The following is a 26220-nucleotide window of genomic DNA, read 5'->3' as shown; positions in this document are numbered from 1 at the left end:
GCTAAGGTAACCAGCCACCTTCAACAACATGGTAACTGTGCATTATTTATGTTACTGCTTTCTTTCTGCATTCCTACTTGTGCATTTCTATAAATCATGACTCCTTGTACAACAGAAAATTATTTTCAAAGAAGCTATTAACAGACAGATATGATACATGAATAAATATTAATATCAAATAGTCACCATTTTTTTTAATAGAAACCCTTACTTTTTAGATATTTTACGTACCATCCTATGCTACCAGTAAGCTAAAGATGAGGCAAAAAAATTGCTCTCAAAGGGGTGTTTGCACAGAAAAAAGGCTTTGCTGAGAGATGCACTCCCAGCATCTCAGCCACCCTTTGCTGTCAGGTACAACAAGCTACCAGGCACATAAGAACTAAAAATGTCCTGTAGGATGGGGATGTCTATTTTCCTGCATTAATATGTCTGTGATGCATTGTAAAAAATCTTGAAGGTTAAGGCTAGCTAGGGCCTACCAAGCAGAAGGATGACTACTCATTAAGGACATCACTGCCATCAGAGAACCTCCTCTTACTTCATGCTCCTGCAAACACAGACCATGACATTGTTCTGTAAATATAACATTTTGTAGAGCAGGAGGACCGAGTGCTAGGAAGTAGTGAAGTTGTTCTTAGTTTGCTGCTGATCCAAACAAGCTCAGCTCCCCTAAGCAGACTAGTTCTATTCCGGAAGGAAAATTCTTGGTGGCTATAGCAATGGTTTATCTGATAAGAGTGAGGTCTGATTTCACAAGAACTACCTTCAAACTCCTTGTCCAGTATTGGCTGGGGTAACAACTCATTTATTACTATCATTAAACAAGACAACAGCCTCAGAAGCAGCCTGTCAATCTACTAGATTCAAACTAATATCAGGACTAGCTCCTTAACCATTCCTGGTGTTACAGGATGCTCTGGGCACCTTCTCCTCAACCAGACAGATGTGGAATGACTGCTGGCCTAACAAAAAACATTACATAGAATCCAGGATAAACTAATAGATTAAGAGAAGGTGAGCAGCTCCTGAGTGTGCCTACCTCTTAACATCAGCTGTGTGAGGGAGGAGAGGAAAACATGCAGGAACACTGGACTGGGCCCATACACCCAGATACTGCTGGTTAAAACACCCAAAGGTGCAGGTAAACTGCACTTGCTTCAGAAAATAAAACCATCTGCCCCTACCCATGCATGAAGAATTTAGTGATTTTTAATACATAAAACATAAACATCATGGGGTAGGAAAAGGGGAGAAGAAATAAGGAGAGGTTTTCCTGGCAAGCCAGGATTCCTGAATATTATTCTTATCACAGCCTTTCCCTCCCTACACTCAGACATTTTTCAATTCCTTTCCTATACAAATGACTTAAAGCTGATGGCAGAACAAAAATGCAGCAGCAGCACTCTGTTCAGCTATTTTGCCAATGTCATAACTGCAAGGGAGCCAATCCTACAACACAAATTAACAGTTTATTTTAAGCCAAAGCCAGACGATTCATCCCAGATGGACCTGAGGGCATGGGAATGGATGCAAGACAAATTCACAGCCAGAAATTCATTTCTGAGGGTTTTCTTCTTGACCACAGTCTGACTCAAGACCTTTGTTGATACAGCACCACTACAGAAAACAGGCAGGACAAGGGCTCAACATTCATCCTTGGCTGTCAGCTCCAATAAGATGACTTCCAAGGACCTCATTTCAGCTTATCACAAATCAAAGCCTTCCCATTACTAACACAAAGATTATTTGGCACCTAGTAGTCTACATAGGTTTCTTTTTTTATTTGTGATTTTGGGGAACCAGTGCTGTAACTTTTGGCAATGTAGGTTAGTTCTGTAGAATCAATACAGCTTTCTGTAGGAAAAGATCTAAAACTCTTACAAACTCTTTAAAGATATTTACTTCTCATTCTGGAACTACTATTAATACTATTTGATTTATTTTTAGCAGATCATCAGTTTGCCTAAATCTAGTGAAAACAACATGGAGGAGTCATAGGCTTGAAACGCTCAAACTGGACTACTGTGAGGGGGGATTTTTGCCTTCCTTCTTTCCAGATGTTTTTGCAAGGTGTTAAAGGCACTAACAGAAATAACTTCTGTTCTCTACCTCAAAAGGTTCTCCACTGCTAAACCAGTCACAAGGAAGAGAGGGTCACAGCAAGTCTCAGTTCTAGTTTGCAGTTAGAGATGTTTATTATTCTCCCTGCGCTGATAAGTTCTGATGACAGCCTACAAAAGTGATCCAGGAATAGAAACTTCAAATGATGTTGTGTAAAAGAAGGTCAAGAGAAATGTACATGAAAAAATACGCAAACGCAGATGGGTATTTGAATCACATGGGATATAAGCTGTCACACTGTCAATACCAAAAACCTAACTTTTGAAGGGGTTATTAGAACCTCAGCCACCACATCCTAATCAATACTGTGAACTAGTTAGATGGTACAAGAAACATTCACAGATATATTTATCGTTACAGGGCAGAAGGTAGCAGGAAAAAAATAATGAAGAAGCATTCAAAATAGAAAACTGATCAAAATTAAGACTTGTAGGAAAAATTTCAGAGAAAAAAATCTGAAAGTGAACACTGTACCCACTGCCTACATACAAGAACTTCTGTGTAAAATCAGATCTTCCATTTTTCAGCAATGATGGTTGCAGAATTCCTATTGAATATTGTCTGGAATGGAAGATCACTATTAGTTCTCAACAGATTAAGTCAAACTCATACATAATACTAGATAAAACTAACGGAAGTCAATGGAAAGTATTGAACTGATGAAGAATAATTCTTCTGATATAAAAATTTCCCATTATATTTTTTTTGCACATAGCAAGACTGGAGGGGACATCAGTTTTTCCCCAGGATGGGCAGATGATGAGCAAAAAAAAGAAACTGTATGCTAGTTAGCGAGGCTTTTAAAGTGCAAGTGTACAATACATACATGCAATGCATCTGCTACTAGTATACTGATTCTCGCCAGCAAGAGGCCATGATGATGATTAGGTTTGCTTTGGGACTTTCAGTAGCTCTTTGTTATTTTGTTTAATAACTGAGGCCCTTAAAAATATCTGTAGTTTTGCTCATACACACTAAGCTTCAGGGAATTCAGGTTCAGTTTAGCTGCAGTTCTATAAATAAAGTCTTTCCTGTCTAGAGCTTTGTCTCTTACTAACTTGCACGTGTTTCACACTTTTGACAAAAGCAAGAAGCCTCTGCATGCCTTTTAACATAAGGATGAGATGGTTTACCAACTACAATGTTTTATTTTTCATAAGAAACTACAACAAAAAGGAACTAATTTAAGTGTGAAATTTAAAGGATTGGAAACATCTGACCTGCTGATCATTAACTTTTTGGTCTATATAGAGCAGCAACCTTACTATATTTAAGAACTCATTATTTCTTTCCTCTACTTAAGCTACAGTTCACCTTTTCAGTTTTCTTTACTAAGAACATAGTTCAAGTCTTGCATGAATCAAGTGCTCTGCAGTATCTGCATACCAATGTAAGTCACCAGTTGGAGATCATTTCAGAATGTAAGATGAGCAATTAGAAACAAGGAAAGATGACAAATACCTTCAGATGCTAGAGACTCTCTAGGAATAAAAGAAAAGCAGCAGTAACACATTCTCGTGTTCACAGGATACAGAATAATCACCACTGGCTTGAATTATAACACAAAAACAGATTAGCATAGTACCTGGGGATAAAAATCACAGGCAAATAAGGTTAAACTAGGAAGGATTAACTACAGAGACCACAGATGTTTCATCATCAGAATTTTTTTAATAGTGGGTTAGACAAGCACTTGATAAAAATTACTCAGGAATCCATAAGACTGAACAGCTGAGCAGCAGCACAGCGGGTCACATTTCCCAAACAGTGCTATGAACAGCAAACAAAAAGCAAAGCTCCTACCCACACACCATATACTACAGTAAGCTGGGCTGATGAGGTTGAAGCACACCAGACCATATGCCCTAAGGTCCTTGGCAGACTCCAACTTCTATCAATTTCCTAAACCGCTTCAATTTCCTTCGCAGAAGTTCAGTTCCAATTTAGTCAGTGTCAGCTGCTCCTCATGTTGGTTCTCTCCAAAATATTAAGCAACAATTCACTCAGGTTTCTTTTTCCTGCTTACATTACCCAATATGCTACTTCAGATTCTCATTTTGTTGTTCTTTATCAAAATAAACAGTAGCAGAACACAAAAACACCTTAAACTTTTTACTAGCAATATTAGTATGGCTTCCATTACCTCTCCTAGTCTTTCTTACACCAATAATCACATGCTACTCAAAGTACATTAGTAATTCCACTAAATCTATTTACTGCATCTGGAGTTTACTATCAATTCATTATATGGGTTCCAGGATAGTTACAAAAAAATAAGGGTGCAAGAGAAGCAAGCATCAGAGCTAATTCTCTAAGTCAACAACTGTCAGTGTATAAGAGTTTTGAAACTAAGACAGTAAAAACTACAACTCTAAAACAAATATTTTGTTTAATTAGGTAGCTTGGTTTGGTAAACAAAAATGACAGAAAGAACAAAAGTCTTTGTATGATACTGATGCAAAAAGCTCTTTATTTATATATACACATCCATGTTTATAATGAGCTTGTGCAGGAGTCCAGCAGATATAAAAATAATTTTAAAATAAAATATCTTTCTGGTCAGGCATGAAGTACCTTCCTTCACACCATATACCAACAGCACTGATTCAGTACGACATTTCTGAAACCAACATTTAGGGTTTTATCTCAGATTTCAAGTTATGATGTTACTGTAGAAGAGTGTAACTAAACCCTGGCTGTCACAGAGGAAAACTTTACCACCATATTCAACACAGTTATAGTGGTTTGAACAATCCCTCTCTGCAAGCCATGCTTTTCCAACTACAAGTCAGCCTCAATTTTTAAGGTCATGTAACCATCTCCCTCCTGCCACCTTCCTCCTCCTCCACACCTCTCACAGGGCTTCAGCTGTTTCACAGATTCAAGGCCCAGCAGTGATAGGGTGCATCCCTGACTCAAATTGCTGCAGAAACAGATAAGCTGAGAGCACTATAAGAAAAGCTGCAGTGGAAAGCTATGCAAGATAAGAAATAAAACATTTCAGAGAGAAGTTGGATCATTAGTAGCTCAAAGATCCAAAATGAAGAGAAAAATATCTACATGGAAAGACGTGACATCCTGAAGGAATAAAAAACAGGGAATCGGCCAATTTTGGTGGCTTCAGAGGGTACCAGCACAGAAGATTCGTTCCAGGGAGCAGCAGATATCAACCTTTCTCCTGACTGATGCCTGCCTGGCCAGCAGAAACTCAAGTGTCTCACTGAAGCTCAGGGCTGATAGGTCACTACATCCTAGCAATAGCTTGTGCACATGTGCCAAAACCAACTGCTTTATACTTTTAGGCTGCATATACCTTGTCTGCAGAGTCTCTTTGCACGTGATTACACATACCCTAAGTAACCCAATAAAGGCAGTACTAATACATGTTCTTTAAGTCACTAAACACTCACTGAGCAAGGATACAGCAGGTGTTCAGACTAAGTCCAAGCCCACATCTGCACCCTGAATCTCTGCCAGTTACCACAGTGCCTAATGTTTGTGCACATCACATCCTAGTTAGCACTGTCAGTCCTCTCCACAACCTCAGAGGCTTGGCAGGCACAGTTCTGAGATCAACCACAATGAACAAGGCCAGTGTGCCAGGGAAAGCAAGGTTTCAGGTCTTTATGCTCTGTAAATTGCTTGAGAGCAGGATCATTAGATGCTACCTCTATTTTCATCAGCAGTCTGATGATTTAACCTTACTCAAGTCAAACCAAATACGGAGTTAAACAGAAGTGTCCTGGTAGGTATTTGCCTTAGCTGCTGTCCTGCTATTTCCCTTTTTGCTTGAGAACAGAAAGCTGCTACATAAGCAGCTTCTTCTGTTCCAGTTCAGAATTGAACAGGTTAGCACTGAACCACATTGATTAAAAACTCATACAGCTAGTGCTTGCAGGACAAACCTCCAACACATTACCTTTACCAGTAGGGAGAAAGGAGTGGGTATTTAAATACAGCCTCCTCTTGAGTGCCTGCAACCTGAACCAGAGAGTCACCCTGAGAAGCCCTGCTCCCCATTATAACAGCTTGACTTGGAAAGAGAAGCAGTAATCAGCCAGGCTGTTAATTTGCTTGACTTCACACTCAAATGAAGCCTGTACCGGTCTCAGCTAGAAGTAGCAACTCCAGCACTTGCCAGGTCCCTGTGGAGCAACACACTCACCAGCTTCCTCACTTCAACACCTTGCTGATACATCAGAAAGTTTGATGAAAAGGCCCATGATTGAACCACAATGTGATGTACACTTTTTCCTGTACATTGCAAGGCTCTTAGAATAGGACTTAACTGCAAAACCTTAAAGACTAGCTGTATGTCACAATGAAGATCTAGTCATTGCCACCTTCTGAATAGGTACAATAGGTCACCTTTAGATGCTGAAGAGAAGGGCTGCCCTGTATCTTATCGGGCCACTGCTAGGTAACAGTCAGCAAAAAGAAAACTCCACCTGTAAGTGAAAATTTGCAGAATTATACTCAAATCGGCCTTGGTTTTTTTTCACTCCATAGAGCTGACTATTCCTGTTTTGGTTCATACAGAGGAGCTCAGCTATGCTTTTAATTAAACGTTCCCTGGGAACATCCATGGCCAGAAATTGTATCAGTTACCAGCTGTACACAGTCTCTCTCCCTTGCTGTTACTGTATTGTGTTGTGAAATTCAAAGGCATTGAGAGCTGGTATATCCACACTGTGGTTTAAAAACACCACACAAACAAGATATTACTAGTGACGCCATAGCTGTGGCAAGTCAGCTCAAGCTGCAAAAGAATAAGCAAAAGTTGCAACAAATACAAGGACACTAGGACACACAGTGGGAATAATAGCCCAGCTAGGTATTTTAAATCTAATTCAGGTCTGTAAAACAAAGTGCTGGTCATGACTTAATTGTATTGTAGCCATTCTCTCAGTCAGCTCATTGAGACAGCAGAAATGCAATGAGAAGGGGAGGGGGAAAAAAAAATCAAGAAAGGGCATAATTTTTTGATGTGTTTATACCTGCCCAAATGACTAACTTTGAACGGAAATATCTCAATGATAACTACATACAGATTAATATTATGTAGTAGAAAAAAAAAGTTTAACATGCAATCACCCTTTTCTCTGCAATAGCCTTCTTCACACCCTTTCTGCAGCCTCATGAAGAATGCAGCAGAAAGTAATACACAGAAACACACAATGAGATGACGCATATAAAGCTGACTCAGACATATTTGAAATAACTTGCGGTTTGACGAATTAGCTGATCACATAGTGTTGTTTTCCAATGCCATTTATTAGCAATCTAAAAGAATTCTTGAGTCCATACCTTTACAGGAAAACATTAACAAAAATGGGATATATATAGAAACCCCTTTATATAGACATGTACATGGTAACATCCAACTTTGGTCTGACTGTGCAGTCACACTGCACAAGCCTTGACCGCAGAACACTTAGAGAATCATAGAATAGTTTGTGTTGGAAGGTACCTTCAAAGGCCATATATTCCAGCCCCCCTGCAATGAGCAGAAACATCTTGAACTAGATCAGGTTGCTCAGAGCCCCATCCAGCCTGGCCTTGAATGTCTTCAGGGATGGAGCATCTACCACCTCTCTCTGGGTAACCTGGGACAGTGTTTTACCACTCTCAGTGTAAAAAAATTTCTTCCTCATGTCTAGCCTGAATCTTTTAGTTTGAAACTATTATCCTTGTCCTATTACAACAAGCCCTGCTAAAAAGTCTGTCCCCATCTTTCTTATAGGCCCCTGTAAGTACTGAAAGGTCACAATAAGGTGTCCCCAGGGCCTTCTCTTCTCCAGGCTGAACAACCGCAGCTCTCTGAGCCGCTTGGCCCCCAGTGCAGTGAAGTTATGTTTAGTATTTTAACTCAGACACAGGACAGACACCACAGCAGATGGGCAGGTTACAAGCAGCAGCAGGTACTCACCAGAGCTCCATCCACAGCCGATAAGCTCTCGTAGGTCTTCCACGCTTTCTCCCTCACACTCTCTGACACTTTCAGCGCATCACAGAGCGCAACGAACTCCGCTTCGCCAACTTCCAGCCTAGGGACAGCAAAAGGCATCAGCAACGGGGACTCCGAGCAGCACACGGCAACGTACGGGAGCTCTGAGCTACGAGGGAACGCTGGTTACTGACGAGCGCCCCGGGCTGACACCGACCCACCCCGGGAACACGCACGACCCGGGCCCGCGGGCGCAAGCAGCCCCGGCAGCGCAGACCGAGCCCGCCGCCCCCAGCCGCGGGGCAGCCCCGCCGCCTCCCCAGCCCGCGCAGGACGGTCCCGCCGGCGCTCACCGGGGGGCGGCGGGCGGCGCGGAGCCGCTGTCGGGGCTGGCGCGCTGGCTCCTGGCGGCGCTCGCCCTGCGGGGGCCCTTGGGCGGCATGGCGGCCCGCGCGCGGCCGGACCGTTGGGCCCCGCCGTTCGGGCGGCAGTAACGACGGGCCCCCGGCGACCGCTCCCCTGCCCGCCGCCCAAACCGCGGGAAAACTGCGTCACCGCCAGCCGTCACTTCCGGGCCGGCTGCCGCTCCCCCGCCCTGCCCGCCGGCGAGGAGCGGTGACCGCGCCCCACACACACAAACCGGCTCGGCGCGCCTCGGAACCCGGAAGAAAAAGCTGCCCGCGCCAGCCGCTAAGCCAATGAACGTGCTTCTTTCTCCCTGCTAGCCAATAGGAGCCGGCTCCGCTTCGTGCGTCCCGGCAACGGGAGCGAGGGCGCTCCCCGCGGCGCGAGGGCGGTGGTTGGCGGGAGGGGCGGAGTGGGGCGGGGCTTCTTGCGATAGCGGCGGGATGGCGGGAAGGCTTCGCCTCTGGCCGAGACCGGCCGGTCTGCCCTGTGTCTGGCGGCGTCTCCTGCCCTCCCAGACTCGGCTTTGCAGCTGAAGTCACTCAAAGCTGAGGAGGCAGCGAGGGAAGGAGTGTCACACAGAATCACAGAGTGTCAGGGATTGGAAGGGACCTCGAAGCATCGTCTAGTCCAACCCCCCTGCCGGAGCAGGAACACCCAGATGAGGTTACACAGGAAGGTGTCCAGGCGGGGTTTGAATGTCTGCAGAGTAGGAGACTCCACAACCTCCCTGGGCAGCCTGTTCCAGTGTCTGGCACCCTCACCGTGAAGAAGTTTTTTCTTGTATTTAAGTGGAACCTCCTGTGTTCCAGTTTATACCCATCACCCCTTGTCCTATCATTGGTTGTCACCGACACTGCTTGTCCAGCCGCCTCAGTGGGAGCCAGGCAGGTGCTGGAGGGAGAAAGCGTGTCATGGTGAGGTGGTCAGTGCCGTCTCCTCACAAAGTGAGCACCCTGGGCGTTATGGATCCTCCAGGGCCCGTCAGTCACTCCAGAGACCACAGCCCGGCTATTTTTGATATTTTAAGTACTCAACAAGCTGGAGGCAGCAAATACATCATCTCTATGACATGGAAGAACCACAGATCTAGATATGAAACTAAAACCATATAATTGTACAGATATAGAGCAGAACAGAACTTACAAGTCCTTTATGACCTGACATTCATCCAACTCCTAACTAAAATACTGCTTTTAACAGTATGCATTACAATTAAGTTTGATGCAATAAATTCTCTAGTCTTTGGGCATCTTCTGGATTTTAAGTCCATGAGGTTCAAATCCCCGGTGTCCTGATTCACAGATCTTGCAGATCTTCTCTGTTGTCTCCAGTCGCATATCCACATTTAGAAGGCAGATCAGTGCTGCAAACAAGCACATTTCAGATTTTTGTGATGATGACTTCCTAGAAAAATCCAAAATGTTTGTATGTAAGGACTCTTACTACATGCACATATTTATCATTCATCTGCAAAGCAACTAGTTTTAGTGAGGTTGCTGTCAAAGTTCTGGATTGAAAAGAAAAAAGAAGTACAACTATGGTATACAATAAAAATTCACTAGTATTTTTAAGATTCATAAGCTTTATTAATTTTTTCAGGCTTTTTCTTTATATCCATTAACTTATTAAAAACAGGAGAACAGGCCATTTTTCTGGTTTGTAATTAGAATTAAACCAATTCCACTAAAGCGAATACAGAACAAATGGGACTTCTGAAGCAAATAAAAGTACATAAACTCCAAATGAAATGTTCGAATTGTAGAGTATATCGGGATTCAGACACTCCTTATTGTGATTCTAGGAAAACTGTGACTAATTTTAGCCAGCTTTTAGGCACATTTAAATCCTTCTTGTAATCAGATGATACCATATGCTATGGAAGGTTTGAAGTCCAGAACTGTGTGTCGCCTACAGTCGAGCCCCAGACAACTAGGCAGATCTACCAGCTTGGAATAGTAAGTTAAACCCCTAAAGTGCAGATGAGTACATTGCCTTCTCCTCACAACTGGCTTTAAGAGCACAGAAGAATTTAAAATGAGAGCAAAGCATCTCAGAAAACATGGTCAAGGCCAATGTAGACCCTCCCAGCTGTCAGCAAGAAGGAAACACACCCTCCTGGGTAGGTTCCCTCACAGCTGCTTCAACATGCTTTTAGAGCCAAGCCCCAGGTCATCCAAATGACAGGCACAGACTTTTACTGCTCTCACACCCCCCTGTGCAATCGTGCTTAGGGAATATCACGTTGTTTTGAAGAGCTGACAACCAGCCTCAGTGTAAATACTGATTTTCTAAAATTGTCTGCATGCCAATCACCTTCTCAAGTCAAATTTTATGCACTTTTTCATCAAGCAGGGCACTTAGGGCTCCTTCCATAAGCAGGTACAACCAAAATACAATGCTTCAGGTTACAACTGGAGAGAGAAGAAGGGAGACAGGAAATGAATCAAGCTACAATAACCTTTAATCTTCCATCCTGAAGGCTCAGAGGTAGTAACAACATCTAAACTGCATTAAGATGACTTAACATATATGTATCTGCTTCCAAAGAAAGGCATGTGTATGTGTAAAACTATATGTAAATTGCTGTGCTTTCCCCCCCCATTTTGGATATACTGATTTCAATGCTTTAATCCTGTATTTTGAAATGTTCTCTTTTAAATGGAGCCCTTGGGCTTTTGGAATAAAATGGCAAAGGAAGGAAAAAAAGCAGCTCTTACTGGGGGGAAAAAAAAGAAAAAGAAACAAAGGAAACACTGGAAGGTCAAATAAAGTATTAATGGTAATTTCTCATCTGACCTGACAATATTTTTATTCTAAACATCTTGCTACAACAGCTTTTAAAGCGTAGGTCATAGACAGATGAGAGTCTGCAAAACATTGCACAGTCGAGCACTCCTGACTCATTGTTTCCAGCTGCTAAAAAATCCTAAGTAATTTTATTATCTTAATTCTTTTTCTTAAAACTGTTGCTATAGTTTCATGGTGATTGCCAGTGGGAATAGAAGTCATGCTTTCGTTGGAAATGAAACCAAGCCTTTTTATTTCGACTCTTACTGCTCAGATATGGTAGATGCTTTGCTACTTCTTTAGTTTTCAGCCACCAGCCCCTGCCATCAGTGTCCCCTGGAGCTCAGCTGTCCCTCTCAATAACCCACCAAGGAGGTGAGGGACCTGTCCCCACTCCCTTTGGGGTAGCTCTTCTCCAGCTGCTGCCCTACAGGCCTTAAGAAGGACCAACTGGAGTAACAGATGGACTTTTGGGTGAGAGTCCTGCTTTCCACTCCCCAGCGTGTGCACAGCCGCATCACACCACAGGTTTTGCCAAGCAGGTACCATGATGCAGGCAAAGCGCTTCTAACTCCAGACACATTCTGCATCCTGCACCCCTTCTGCACGGCCATTCATTTAGGCTGGCATTGCCAGCTGATGACAAAATAGAGGTCAATAGACCAGCCAACCACAAACATCTTGTTGCTGGCAATTAGAGGGCTACATTAATGACCCCCTTGCTATCCCTCCCTTCCTATCCTGCTCAGTCCCAAGTTCTGCTTCCTCTTGCCATGTGAGAAACGTGCTCCGGCGTGGACAACGCCCGTCCTGCTGCTGGCCGTCTCCCCAGTGAGGATGTTTCCCATGCCGCCTCTTCCGAGATTTCCTAAACTCACAAGACGCAGAATAACCTCTACTGGAAGCGGTTCTCAGGAGTCGAATTAACCTTAATCAGTAACCTGAAAACCAATTGAAAATTGGCAGCCATAGCCTACAGTGAACAGACATAGGCATTTCTCCAAATTAAACCAACCCGCGATCTTTGTTTTTTTCTTTCTGTTAGGAGTGCGCCTAGGATGATGACTTTCTTTACCAAACCATGGCGGTGAAACACCCTATGTAGGTAGAAACATTTGTGTATAGTAATCCAGGAAACTCATAATACAACAACAGCGTTACAGGCTCTGTGTTACTTCCTCCATAACAGTACAATATTCTCCTACAACCAGAACAAGCAATGTCAGCGAGAGTACAGCTCTTCTAGTATTTCTAAACCACAAGCTTCTGCTAACAGAGGCATGTCAGACATTCATCCTCCCACCCAACTCATGTGAACAAAAGCGTGTACCCACCTTTACAGAGGGGACAATGTTGCACCAGATGACCAAACTCCTGCATTTTCTTTCTTGCAGGCCTTCAATATTTTCTTCATGCCAAAACCTGCCCCGTGGCTCTTTACTAAAGCTGCAAGACTTCAATTAGAGGAGGGAAGACTCGGAGCTTTTATCACACTTGGCAAGCTCAGATCATGCACACCTACTGGTGACAAACGCCTTACACATCCAAAGACCTACTGAACCTCAGAGGCTGTTTGGGACCCCCCAGAGCCAGCACAGCTCCCTCCACCAAATAAACACAGTGGCATAGGATAGTGGCACTTCTTTGATTTTGCTGCTTCAATGACAAAGTGTGTCTCAGCATTAGGATTAGTTTTCTTTCTTATGAGGAGTTTTAAAAATATTTGCAAAGATAACTGTCCAATGAGGTCATTTTTATACTAACCCTTTTGTGGAACTCATTGGATTGGAAATGTGTTTTTCTTCAGCATAGCACAGCTGTGTTTATTATATCCTTTTTTTAAGAGCTAGTTTTTTCCATGGATTTGTGTCCCGAGGGCATTAGTTCCAACAGGAGCTTTTCATGCAGTCAGGGTGTTTTAGGTCTTCTTCTCATAAAAACTGCGTGGCATTAGTAAGTAAATTAGTAAGACATGAGCACACGCTGGGAGCTTTTCCTCAGTGCACACGTGTTTCTCCGTCCTTCCCCATGCTTATTTTCATGCTACTGATAAGATAGAAATTTCCACTATCCAAGAGGCTCAGAAGTTATGTGGGACACAGGCGTGCAGCATCACCATATAAACCCCGTCTATAAGTACAAATCCAATTCTCCCCCTGCCTTGCCACTCTTCCAACAGCTTCATTTGCTCCATTAAAGGACACACCACAGATCACAGTTTCTTACTCAATTTTTTAAAAACAAGTTAAAGATGATGCGAGGCTCGCTTAAAAATTAACAAGGTTCATGTTTAACTTATGGGAAATAGGAACAGTACACTCACAAAAAGCTAGGAAACAAAAGTACTTCAGCGTGAATTTCGTGTCATACAGGGCTCCAAAGAACACACCAGTCACCCTTTCCTGACATACAATTCACCTTTATTTCAGGCACATAAATGCGACATCCTGAATGTCTGCAGCTACAGACCCAGGGGGGCCTCCAGCTTGCTTACTTCTATACCAAAGAGTAGCTATGTAAATAACATTTATACACAAGCATCTAACCCACATCTACATGAGGCTTTGTTTGATGTTCATGACCGCCATGCACCATCAAGAATGGATTGAAAAAGTCCAGCTTGTGGAAAGTAACAATTATACTTTTCATTTTATATATAATGCACCTACACTAAGACTAACTGTAAATTAAGCCAAATGCAGATGAAGAAAAAAATGTATTGTGTATTTAAGAAACTTCCTTTAAAACAAATTATTTTATCTCAATCCAAACGTTCACAATAGCAGGAAGCTGGATGATAGCATGTTTACAGTTGTATAATGGCTCCAAACCCACTAGAGCATCCTCCCACTATATTAAGAAAAGATCCTTTAAGAGAACAAAAATAAGATTAGCCCAAAGCCTCTTGACTGAATTAATCTAAAACAAAAGAATTGGACACTTACGGTACATATTATTTAAAAATCAGTTGAAACAGTTTTTTTTGCAAATATACAAACGTTCTATTAAATACTTCTATTTTCCTGATACATCAATGCTCAAAACTTGGTCAGAAAGACAAGTCAGTTGCCATATTATGGAAGTTTAGAAGTGGATTTTGGGGAAAATTTTCCATTTTTTTGAGTGTTACTCCTTTTTTTTCTCTCCCGTTATTTTTCTTGCAACCAGCTTCGAAACACCAGGTACCACGATACCTCTTATCCTGCACTGTCCCCCACAACAGTTGCCATTACAAAGATCCCAATGACGCAAAGAAGTTCAAACTCACCTTAAGAATAGCAGTTTCAAGTGCTGATGGCACCACACAGGACACCACTAGCAATATTTGAGCTTGCTCCAAGCTGGACAGCACAGGAACTCCATGAAGCTGAACAAGGGAAAGTGCAAAGTCCTGCCCCTGGGGGGGCACAACCCCATTCCCCAGTGCACACTGGGGGCAAACTGGCTGGAAGGCAGCTCTCCACAGCTTCAAGATCAGCACACAGTATCACAGTATGTTTGGGATTGGAAGGGACCTCAAAAGATCATCTAGTCCAATTCCCCTGATGGAGCAGGAACGCCTCGGTGAGGTCGCACAGGAACATGTCCAAGTGGGTTTTGAATGTCTCCAGAGAAGGAGACTCCACAACCTCCCTGGGCAGCCTGTTCCAGTGTCTGGCACCCTTACTGAGAAGAAGTTTTTGCTCAAATTCAAGTGGAACCTCTTGTGTTCCAGCTTGATCCCATTACCCCTTGTCCTATCATTGTTTGCCACTGAGAAGAGCCTGGCTCCATCCTCGTGGCACTCACCCTTTATATATTTATAAACATTAATAAGGTGACTCCTCAGTCTCCTCCAAACTAAAGAGACCCAGCTCCCTCAGCCTTTCCTCATAAGGGAGCTGCTCCACTCCCTTAATCATCTTTGTTGCCCTACGCTGGACCCTCTCCAGCAGTTCCCTGTCCTTCTTGAACTGAGGGGCCCAGAACTGGACACAATATTCCAGATGTGGTCTCACCAGGGCAGAGTAGAGGGGAAGGAGAACCTCTCTTGATCTACTAACCACTCCCCTTCTAATACACCCCAGGATGCCATTGGCTTTCCTGGCCACAAGGGCACAGTGCTGGCTCATGGTCATCCTGTTGTCCACCAGGACCCCCAGGTCCCTTTCCCCTACACTGCTCTCTAATATGTAATTTCCCAACCTATACTGGAACCTGGGGTTGTTCCTGCCCAGATGCAGGACTCTACACTTTTCCTTGTTAAATTTCATTAGGTTATTCCCCGCCCAACTCTCCAGCCTGTCTAGGTCTCGCTGGATGGCAGCACAGCCTTCTGGCGTGTCAGCCACTCCTCCCAGCTTGGTGTCATCAGCAAACTTGCTGATAGCCCACTCTATTCCCTCGTCTAAATCATTAATGAATATATTGAATAATACTGGCCCCAGTACTGACCTCTGAGGCACTCCACTAGATACTGGCCTCCAACTAGACTCCGCACCGTTGACTACCACTAATTCTACAAATTTTATGAAAGCGTGTACCAACCTTACAATTTAAGGTTGTCCTTCATGTGGGATGGAAGAGACGTGAACTGGCTGCTCTAGTCAGCAATCTGCACTTTCTCTTGGTAATGCACAGGGCAAGAGCTTCACATACTTGGCCCAGTGAACGCTCCTGGTGCTCAGCTGGGTCAGCCTGGCTCATGACACCCTCTAGATTCTGTACATTTGACAAATACTCAGGACGGGCATTTCAGACATTAACAACCTGTAAGTCCGCTTTGGATCTCTGCTCTACATACGGTGGAAATAACAACCCAGAATTTAAGCAAGCAGCACAATACAGCCTTTAAATGAAAAAGGAAGAGAAAAGCCTGCTGCTTTGTTTGTATTTCATTTATTAACCATCACCTATTCCATTTTATCTTCTCACTTTTAAAAATAGTTCTGCAGGTAAAAAGCATTAATTTTAACTTGAAATTTAACTGTACCCCCCCTACACCTCAATAATAGCAAAAGAAAACAAAAGACTTTTAGACAAACAGGTTTATAAGATTTATTTTCCATTGCACATACAGGGATTATATACAAGTTAGTAACATAAGTTACTTCTTAATTTTCTAAAAGATTGTTACAGCAAACACTTGCCATTTTAAAACATCAAGTCAGAAATCAATCTAAAAAGGTAAATATGACAATATTTTAAAACCAAAACAAATTGCACTTCGTTAGGGAGAGTCAAATACAGGTTTGTCTATATGCTGTAACAAACTATATAGCAGGTAATATTACAGGTAGAAGTAGCTCTTGCAGTCCATTTGTACATTAATAACTCTTTTCAATTTTACTTAATTAAAAACTGGTGGATATTTCAGTCTTTCTCTTCCTCCTAGTATTCAAGATGCATCACATGAAATGCACTAGCAACTAATTCTTTATACAATTGCTATTCAAATATAAGAAGAACATCGCACCTGAAAATAAAGAAAAAACTAAAACGTATTGATTTTACATGTATCATGAGATGAAAAGTATGGAAGGTGTTCAGCAATAAAGCCCTGTCCACTACTTACATAAAAGAAGATTTTAAAAAATAATCACTGCACACACAGGGCGGGGTCATACTGTAGCTTTTAAAGTCTCCCGGACCAGTAACATTCCTCATTACTGTTCACAGATGAGCGTTTCCATAGCAAACCTGTTCTCAAAGTGTCGAATCTTTCGGCAATTGACAGCTTCACGCTTCTGAATCCCTGTGTGTAAAGAACAAGGGAGGGTACACAGAAGAGGGGATGAGGTACATCAGAGATGTAACAGTTTTACATTTACTATAAGACGTCATCAGAAATCGGAACCACCTCTCCTTGACCCCTCTCTCAGAGGAAGCACATGTAGGGACACATTCACACGCAGAAAATCAACAAGCAGGCAACGATCCTGACAGTGCGGTGAACCAAATCACAGCCCTGGTTTAGTTAAAGCCAACCTGCCAGAACCCCTCACTGGCTAGTCTGGACCCAGATCAGTTCCCAGTCTCCCTCTCTGTGCATCTGTAAAAACGCTTGCGGGAATACAAAAGAGGGAACAGCTAAGAAAGATGGGGACAAACTTTTTAGCAGGGTCTGTTAAGATAGGACAGGGGGTAATGTTTTTAAACTAAAGGAGAGGAGATCCAGGTTAGCCATGAGGAAGAAATTTTTTACGCTGAGGGTAGTGCAAGACTGGTCCAGGTTGCCCAGAGAGGTGGTAGATGCCCCATCCCTGGAGACATCCCAGGCCAGGCTGGATGGGGCTCTGAGCAACCTGATCTAGTTGAAGATGTCCCTACTCATTGCGGGGGGTTGGACTAGATGGGCTCTGAAGGTCCCTTCCAACCCAAACTGTCTGTGATTGATTCTATTATTCTAATAAGCTGCTACAGGCAAAAAGGCACAAACTAGCAACATTTAAACAACATCATCTGGGAATCTGAGAAAGGCAGAATTCAACCAAATTTTAGTCAAACCAATGCTCACTGCCAACCTATGCTCATCATTTTTTAACACAACATACTGAATTTTGGATTGGGTTTTGCTATTAAGACCTTTTTATTTTTAAGCATTGTTCTAAATAATTTTATAAAATGGATTTCTTTTCCTTGTTTTCCCAAGCAGTCAGGTCCAACAATATGACTAAAACAATTACACTGTTTCAGTGCGCACTTGCACATCACATACAGTTGTTTTTGGTTTTGGTGTTAAAAAAAGAAGTAAGTCTGAGTAAAATCTGAGCGAAAATTTTAAGGCAGTGTTCAATAGCTTGTCAAGACTCTTGCAAATGACATTTGTCAAACGTTTTCCAAGAAGGAGTACCAAGGACTACAGTTCTCCTATGGAGCCAGCTCTTACTCTCGTTTCACTGATGCCAATAGGAAGACGTGGACTAATTTTTAAATGGCTTTAATGACAAGAAGCAGCTGCCATTCTGCACTTGGGCTACAAGGTTATGGCTTCTCACGTATTAAAGGATTTTTTGGTTTTGGGGGTTGGATCAAGAAACAAGAAAAACATCAAGAAAAGCCTGAACCCCAGAAAACACACCCATGCATGCAGACACGTTTTAGCAGCTCCTGGCTCACTGAGGCCTTGAGCACTTTTGCACAATAATAAAATGACTTATTTCCATTTCTGCACAGAAAATATCAGATGTACTTAAGCCCAAAGAGCTGGTTACTGCAATAATTTCTATCAACACAATCAAGCCTATTTATTAAACTCAAGCAGCATTGAACTTTATGCCAACACAAAAGATCGCAGGAGGAACATTTACCTTTCATGGCTTCTTTGCGCTGTAGTTTATAGGTTTCCTTGCCACGGCAGAGGCGGTAAATAAAGAATCCCAGCTGATCCACATTTTCAATGCGATCAGTAACAATCATCTGTTCATGAATCAAGTAGGACTGAGGCAAATACGTTCCAGCCTGTTGAACAAAAATATAACAGCTCTGTCAAAACCCATCTCTTCGTGGTCCAAGTACAAAACAAACACTTCGCGCTGGGTTTCTTTAACACGGCTGTGACATATCTGCTTTGAATTCTTTCAAAACATGTATCATCCACAGAATTTTATTCTAAATGTGCAAACATGACTGCACCGCACTACAGAAATACATAATGAGTATATTGAAAAAGGTCACAAAATGTCCACTGCCCTCCTGCTACAGTAATGTCTCCACCAGAGAGGATATCTTTCCTTCCAGGAGCACCCACTGTCATGGATCAGTCCTACACTTCTTATCCAAATTTGTCACTTAATTAACAATGACCCAACAGACCTCAGTGGGAACTACACCCAACAGAAGTCGGCAGAAGAATGCTCTGCATGGAGCAGGCTCTCCATACTCTTGCTGAGGAAGCACGCCGGCTGTGGGGTGCTCCAGCTGCAGATCAGGGGGTTTGGGAAGCCTGGAACATCTTCACAGCGCAGGTCACAACTCAAGCCAAATGCAAGACGAGACCGCTGTAACTTCTTATCGCGACTCCCACAATTGTTCAAACAGAAAGGTATTATTAATAGAAAGCCACAGTGGTGTATCAGGTGTTTTAAGGCAATATACTGAAAAAGGGACAAGCCAGGACAAGGTGCAGTGGCTTCCCAAGCCTCTTCTAGTCCCTTCAGTGTTATTCTGCCACAGCTGAAATGATGCAGGAATCTGTCTCTGTGCACACCTCACTGTACACAACTGGAAAAGCACGTAACTTCGCACGTAACCATCAACAGCTTTCTTGAAATACTACTTCATTTAAGAAATCCTGTTAGTGTGATTCTTATTTATGGCAGCAGAGGTGGTGTTGCTTCCTTTCTAAAAATAAAATGATCACTTATTATGGAAACAAATTCAGCTTCTGAGAGGAAAGATCACTATAGATTTTATTGACACTGAACAACTTGAAATTTCCATTGCAAAACAAGCCTGTCTTTTCCATCCAAGCAAAATGTTGAGATGAATCTGATTAAATGCTATTCTTTTCAGTACAGAACGAAAGGACTGTATTAAATTCACTTTAAATTATGAAAATTTTCTTCATACTTTTCCACATACTATGAGGAAAGCGGCAGCAATTTTTTTCTTTAGATAAGAGCTTGGAAGACTTCACATTCCTAGAATCACAGAATTATAGAATGTCCCGAGCTGGAAGGGACCCACAAGGATCATTGAGTTCAACTCCTGACCCTACACAGGACAACCCCACAGTTCACACCATGTGTCTGAGGGTGTTGTCCAGTCTCTTCTTGAACACTGTCAGGTTTAGGGCTGTGACACCTCCCTGGGGAGCCTGTTCCAGTGCTCCACCACCCTCTGGGGGAAGAACCTTTTCCTCATGTCCAACCTGAACCTCCCCTGGCACATCTTCCTGCCAAATTATTCCACTCCTTCCTTCCAAAGTATTCCCATCATTATTTGGTAATAAAATGACTGTAATTTACTGTATTTTAACTCCTGGTCTCTCAAATTTCAGGAGAGAGCCCCTAAGCCAAGCAGCAGCACAGGGCACTGGCAGGGTGGGCAGCTGCAGGAGCAATGACCCAGCGCTGGGACCCAGCACAGCCACAAGCGTCACCGTCATCTTTGAGATGTCCTGTGCATCCCACACAGTTCAAATTGGCTGGTTGGCTCAACAAGGAAAATGAGGTGGAGGAACAAATATACCTGCATTTCAGCCTTATTTCCCAAGGAAATGAGGCCTTTCACTGTCTGCATATATACAAACTATATCAATATATAGAAGTGTGGCTCTTTAGGCTAAAATTACAGCTTTTTAAAAAACAAACAAAAAAAGCCCCCCAAAAAAACAAACAAAAAACAGCCCAAAGCACCTCCATTTTCATAAAATGCCCTCTGCATGTATTCAGAGCTCATTTTAATGAAATGAGCACTTTAATTTCATACATTTTTCTCCTCGTGCAACCAGTGTGACTGCAGGATAGTGAATACAAATTTACTCACTTTGTGCATCTGCCGAACAGTTTCCCATATTCCAGTTACAAAACATTTAGCCCGATTTTCTGAGACATCAAATGCCCACAGCTTTTTGTTAATACAATGAGAATTAAACAGATGTCTCAAAAGTAGGGCACTCATTGTTGGGGACAATGATCAAAACAGTTTGCTTTTGCATGGATTTTCAATTAAACGTGTGACGCCTGGTTATCCTCTTACTTAACAGATTTTAATAGTGGAATTTATGTGAACTAAAAATGGAATCAAAGCAGCACACACAAAGCAAAAAAATACAGGGTCACTGATTTTACAGACACCACCTCATCCTCATGTACAGGAAATAAAAATGTGGTTAAATAGCCAGTCTTAAAATAGGCAGCAAAAAAGCAGCAGAGGACTTAGTTGTGAAGTCATTTTTCACATGAAATGTATTTATATACACGAACCAGTCAGAAATGGCTACAACAGTTCCTGGAGTCCTAATTCCAAAGCCTTGTTTGAAAGATGCAACCCCCAAGACGATATTAATAATTCCAAAGTCACAAAAGCCCACTGAAATAAAATTTAGAACACCCTCCTGAGATCTCAGACACGAGTTAGCTTATCAGCTCTCTTCTCTATTCTGAATGTTTTGCTGTTCTGTAAGGAAACCAGAAGGCTGAAAAAGCAGGGTAAATGCCATCTGAATCTGTATTAAAAGCATACATATATTAGAGTTAAAACAAAAAAACAAACCAAAGCCAACACAACCAACCATAGACAATTCATATTAAATTAAGAGACCTCATTCCTCATTAGAAGATCTGCTTTGGCCTCCTCAGTTTCACAGGACATTATGTTCACCCAGTTACTCCGAAACTACTGACAGAACAGGGTGTTCTTGTGGTGATGACAAGCCAGCCAGCACCACAGGCCAGACAGTAAGTCCCATTATCAAACCCTGCTGGAAACCCATTAGAAGTTGTCACAACGTTACACTGAAAACTAAGGTTTGGTTGTTCAGTGATTGTGGAACCTCAGTCCCTTCCAGGGTCCTGGTTTTAAAGGACATTGAACATTGTTCTGAAGGTCTGGTGGCCGCAGAACTAGGAATCTGGCTGTGCTAAAAGCCCTATTGCTTAAACAGGGTTTGTTAATTACACAGTCCAAATCCTGATCACTCCTACAAACCCCCCCGAGTCCTGGAAACAGGCAGATCCATCTGAAGGCTCCTGGAAGCCTCATGAGCTCCCATCTTACTCTCAGTCTGTCTTAGTATCCCGTTTTAGTCCATCACACCTAACTCACATCTGATTTCCCTGAGCACCCACGGTGGATCCAGCACACCTCACATCCATCACCCTCAACCCACCGCATCAGTTCAAAGCAGGGACCTACGCTTTAAACAACACCCACGTTAAAAGGATTGCCCAGTATACTGACTTTAAGCCTCTCAGCTAACCAGTCTTAGTCCGGTGCTTTACGGAAACTTTCATCACAAATTATAAATTTACATATTATAAATTTAAAAAAAACGCACAGACTACTATCAAAGAGTCCAGGTACACTACACCTACACAATTTTGTCAATCAAATCTGTAGCATCGAAGAATTAAATCAGATTTGTTTGTCCTCCTCTGAATTAATAATTCCTTCATGACTGTAGTTAATTAACTAAGAAGGTTGTAGATTCTTTTCTGTCTTTGCAAAGATCTCTAGTGAACAGTTAACTTTTTAACACATGTACTTTATGTGAATGTCAGTGTTCTGGGAAAAAAAAAAAAAACAACCTTATTTTTCTTTGTCTTAAGAACAAATTACTTATGATTTAACCATACCTTGATGTTGATGAGCAACTCCAGGAAATTTTTTGGTGGCATAACAACTGAAGTGTTCAGAGGAATCACATAGCACTTATCCAGGCTCAGGTCAAGATAGGCAGTGAGTCTCTGTTGAGAAAATATTTATTTTAATCAATATAGTGAAAACATCAGAAAATTCACATACAGACTTTGCAAAACTGCTGTTGCCTCGTGTTGTTCTTCAAATTATTGCTTTGTTCACTATAAAGTCTGTCCAACAAACTCCAGTTTGTGGGTAGGTAAATGCAGAAATAAAAGGCAGTCTTGGTAATTGGGATTTGTGAGCAGGGAATAGCTCAAATGCACCAGAGTAATGAAATTACAAAGGTGTATTTGAACTGTCATGGAATCAAGTACAGTATTCATTTATTCCTAGTGCCTGCATTTTGAAACAACAAGGCAAAAACCTTGCTCTAATCTCCACGCTTTTTATATTTTGTTACAGTGTAAAGGGGAAATGCTGCCACTAAGAACAAAATACAAAAGAAAAAAAAGACTGTTATAGATAATGCAAGAAAAAATCTCTATATTTTCAAAAATACTACTAATTTGAAGTGTTAATGAAGCTGAATTTTTATCTTTATAGTACATGAACTGCAATATTTGCCATTATTTGATAAAAACAGAGACATAAAAGCCCTGGGAATTATCCTGATGAATCCTGCAGCTCTGTTCACTGAGCTGTGTTATACTGCATCTGTTCTTGCTAAAGAAGACATTATCTCAAGCTGCTGAAAGCTCTAAGGCTGCGGATGTATAGAAAATACTGAGCACCAAGAGCCCAACAGTCAAAATAGTACCAGGATGGCAATCAGCAGCACAACCAATCTCATCACATGCGAGTAAGTGCCCTGCCTATGGCAAATGATCCTTGCACTGACCTTTAGAGCAAATCCTTTAACCCATTAAATCTAAAAATAAATTTTTAACATTGTATTGTTCTTATTAATTTACATTCTGCCTTTTTTTTCCCTGGCTTTTCCCCCTTTATAGGCTTTGTTCTAACTCTTAACAGAAGCTCCTTAAATATATTCAGGAATATTTTTAAATGACATAGCTTGAGCAAGCTATGTTTTCCTCCAAATCTGGTTATGAATATTTGATAGATAGCACTCATTCTGCCTGGAAAACTTTAAACTCCGAAGTTTGCATAAAAAAATAGGACGCTTCCCTATTCTTCAGCTTCGCTTAAAAAAGCTGTTCAGCGACATCTTCATATGTTCACAGAAATTTAGCTTCCTGAAAACCAGCTGTAGAACATTTCATTGCTATCAGAAAGCTTCCATCAGGCTGATACAGAAAAGAATGGCTTCTAATTGTTTTACAGCTGTCGTTAATACCAAGAGCTGTAGGCTTGTCAACTGCCTTAGCAAAAGTTTATTACCATTGTTCCTATCAAAGTTATTTCTACAACAACAAAAAACAAACAAACAAAAAAGAAACCACTAAAAGTGCTTTGATACCCTAGTTCAGTGCCTTTAGGAATCACAGTTGCCTCTGGCACAGAAGGAAAACTGAGGGGCTGGCAGGCTCCCTGTGGCACCTGAAGACGATCTCTCTCACACAGTCGCTCAGCCAGTTGCCTCCTTCCCTTTCTGCTGGTGCTCTGGGGTTTTTGAGCCATGTCAGAAGCATCCCTCGGGGTGCCTAAACACATCCAAGAGCATCTCTGGGGGTGCCTGAACATCCCTGGTGATGTCAGACACATCCAGCCCCTGCAAGCTGAGGTCAAAGCTACAACAGTCTTTTCCAAACTTCCCTTGGCACCACAGCAGTTGGCCGAATTCTGGCTCAGCAGACATAGCAAAGCAATAACTATATTCTCTTTACTTCCTCATACTACGGAAATGAAATAGCTCTAAGGTATTTTTCCCTTTCTACAAACAACCGTATTTGCAAATGGTGGTTTACATACTATAATATCTCGTGTTGAATGCTGTACTTTGTATGCCTGGTTAATAATTGCTTGCAGCCTGCTGCTGAGCAAAACGCTTCTGCTGCCTCCTCCACTTTCCCCCACCACAATAATTAGGGAGTGCATTTATCAGGATGACTGAGGGGGAACACTTTTCAAGTTTTAAATGCTTTCAGCCTCTTCAGAAATATTTCTTACCCGGTGGAAGTCATGGACGATATCAGCAGGATCGCTATCAGCAAACTCAGGGACTGGCACACTGATAAACTCAACATCTTCTTCCTCCAAGATCTGAATATTTTGCTCAATCGTGTGGTAGCGAGCACTCTGAGCCTCTGCCCCAGGCTCGGGCAAACTTAAGCCGTCTTCAATGTACTTTATTCCACAGAAATACACGCCATTCTGCTAAAAATAGTAAACAACCCAGCAACAAAAACCATCAGTAGCCTAGAAGTTTAATATTCTCAAAGCACTGCAGAGAAGAAAAACTCGTCAGACTAGCTGAGATGTTTTCCCATTAATTTGATACACCAGTGTAGGAGCCGGTTGCTATCTACAACAGGACCCTGGGTAAAACCTTCACTGTACTGAACCCAGAGGGACTCCCCTTCCCTTGAATTCAAGGAAAACGGGACACCAAAAGCAGGTTCTTAAAAACTAGTCTTTTATTTTACATCTGTAATCTATGGCACATTGTACCCTATTTTTAGAAGGACAATGAAGTTCCTATAAGGACACATATAATTATTAAATTATGACTTAACTGCAGTCCTTAATTACAATTTAAAACATTTAAACTGGTCATCCAAATCACCTTGAAAAAACAAGTCTAACTCTGAATTTGGTCCTGCTTGCAGACCAGATGACTTCAAGAGTTTCCTTCCAGCCTCAATTATTCTGTGAAGCTGCTTACGTTTGCAAGGCTTCAGAAGCTTTGAGAGTCCATTTCTAAAAATAAATTATTTTTCAAGAGGTTTAAAGGACAAAAAGGTAATTAAAATAAATGAAAACAACCAATTTGTGTCCTCCTGTCACAGCACACATGGCAGGTTAACCAAGTGAAGTGTAATATAAAGCCAAGTCAGAAGAAGTCATATACCAAATTTATAGGTCAGATAGTTTTAGAAACACACATGCATATGCCATCAATTTAAGGTTTCATATTGAAGATGTCTTCAGTGCAATGTTAGCTCAATTCCTGAATGCTTCCTTCAAGCCAGACCTGACTCGTGAACAAGTACGACAGGTTTGAATTGAATGGTACTTTCAATGTTGGTGAGCTGGCACATGAAAGATGGAGCACCAGGGTGCTAAGCACAGATGAAACACGCTGGTAACACAGCAGGTCTTCAGCTACTCTAAGCTTGGTAATCCACCAAGATACGCTATGCTGTTCAAGCTTCGTTTGCAACACTACTGTTCCCCTGTAAATTAGGTTAATGTGATAGCCAAAGAGACTACAAAGTGCAAGTTCAGCTGGAATTGTTCATGTTTAATCACTTGCCTTGCGCATCAGCAGCTACTAAAGTGGGGAGAAAAAAATTCCTAGTAGCAGGGACAAGAACACAGAATTTCTACCTTATAATTATGTGCACTAACAAACGGGCTATAAAAGGATTCATGTTTTGCTTATACTCTCCCTTCCTGACCCCGCGAATCTTGCGACCCCGGCAGTTTCTGAAGAGGGGAGGGTGTGCTCACACCACCTGGGTAACAGCCCAGCCCATCCAGTGCTG

General features: G+C 42.1%; 2 protein-coding genes across 5 annotated transcripts in view; both read right to left on the bottom strand.

Moving 5' to 3' along the window:
* Positions 1–8622, bottom strand: part of RB1 (RB transcriptional corepressor 1) — an 81622-nt gene extending 73000 nt beyond the window's left edge. For all 3 annotated transcript variants that reach the window (XR_013922015.1, XR_013922016.1, XM_080342542.1), the window contains exons 1-2: positions 8425–8622; positions 8054–8171 (exon numbers count right to left, since the gene is read on the bottom strand). Coding sequence is in view for 1 of the 3 variants with exons in the window: in XM_080342542.1 (XP_080198668.1) it covers positions 8054–8171; positions 8425–8513 (207 nt within the window). In the remaining 2 variants the exon portion in view is untranslated. The remainder of the gene's footprint in view (positions 1–8053; positions 8172–8424) is intronic.
* Positions 8623–16288: 7666 nt separating this feature from the next.
* Positions 16289–26220, bottom strand: part of ITM2B (integral membrane protein 2B) — a 28269-nt gene continuing 18337 nt past the window's right edge. The window contains exons 3-6 of one of the 2 annotated variants that reach the window (XM_080357691.1): positions 24683–24889; positions 22546–22656; positions 18556–18706; positions 16289–17000 (exon numbers count right to left, since the gene is read on the bottom strand). In XM_080357691.1, the coding sequence (XP_080213817.1) occupies positions 16912–17000; positions 18556–18706; positions 22546–22656; positions 24683–24889 (558 nt within the window). In that variant the 3' untranslated portion in view covers positions 16289–16911. The remainder of the gene's footprint in view (positions 17001–18555; positions 18707–22545; positions 22657–24682; positions 24890–26220) is intronic. The other variant, XM_080357692.1, reaches the window with a different exon arrangement.

Source organism: Nesoenas mayeri, assembly GCF_963082525.1.
Source record: "Nesoenas mayeri genome assembly, chromosome: 1".
NCBI classification, from domain to species: Eukaryota; Metazoa; Chordata; class Aves; order Columbiformes; family Columbidae; genus Nesoenas; species Nesoenas mayeri.
This window is presented reverse-complemented; position numbering and strand designations above follow the sequence as displayed.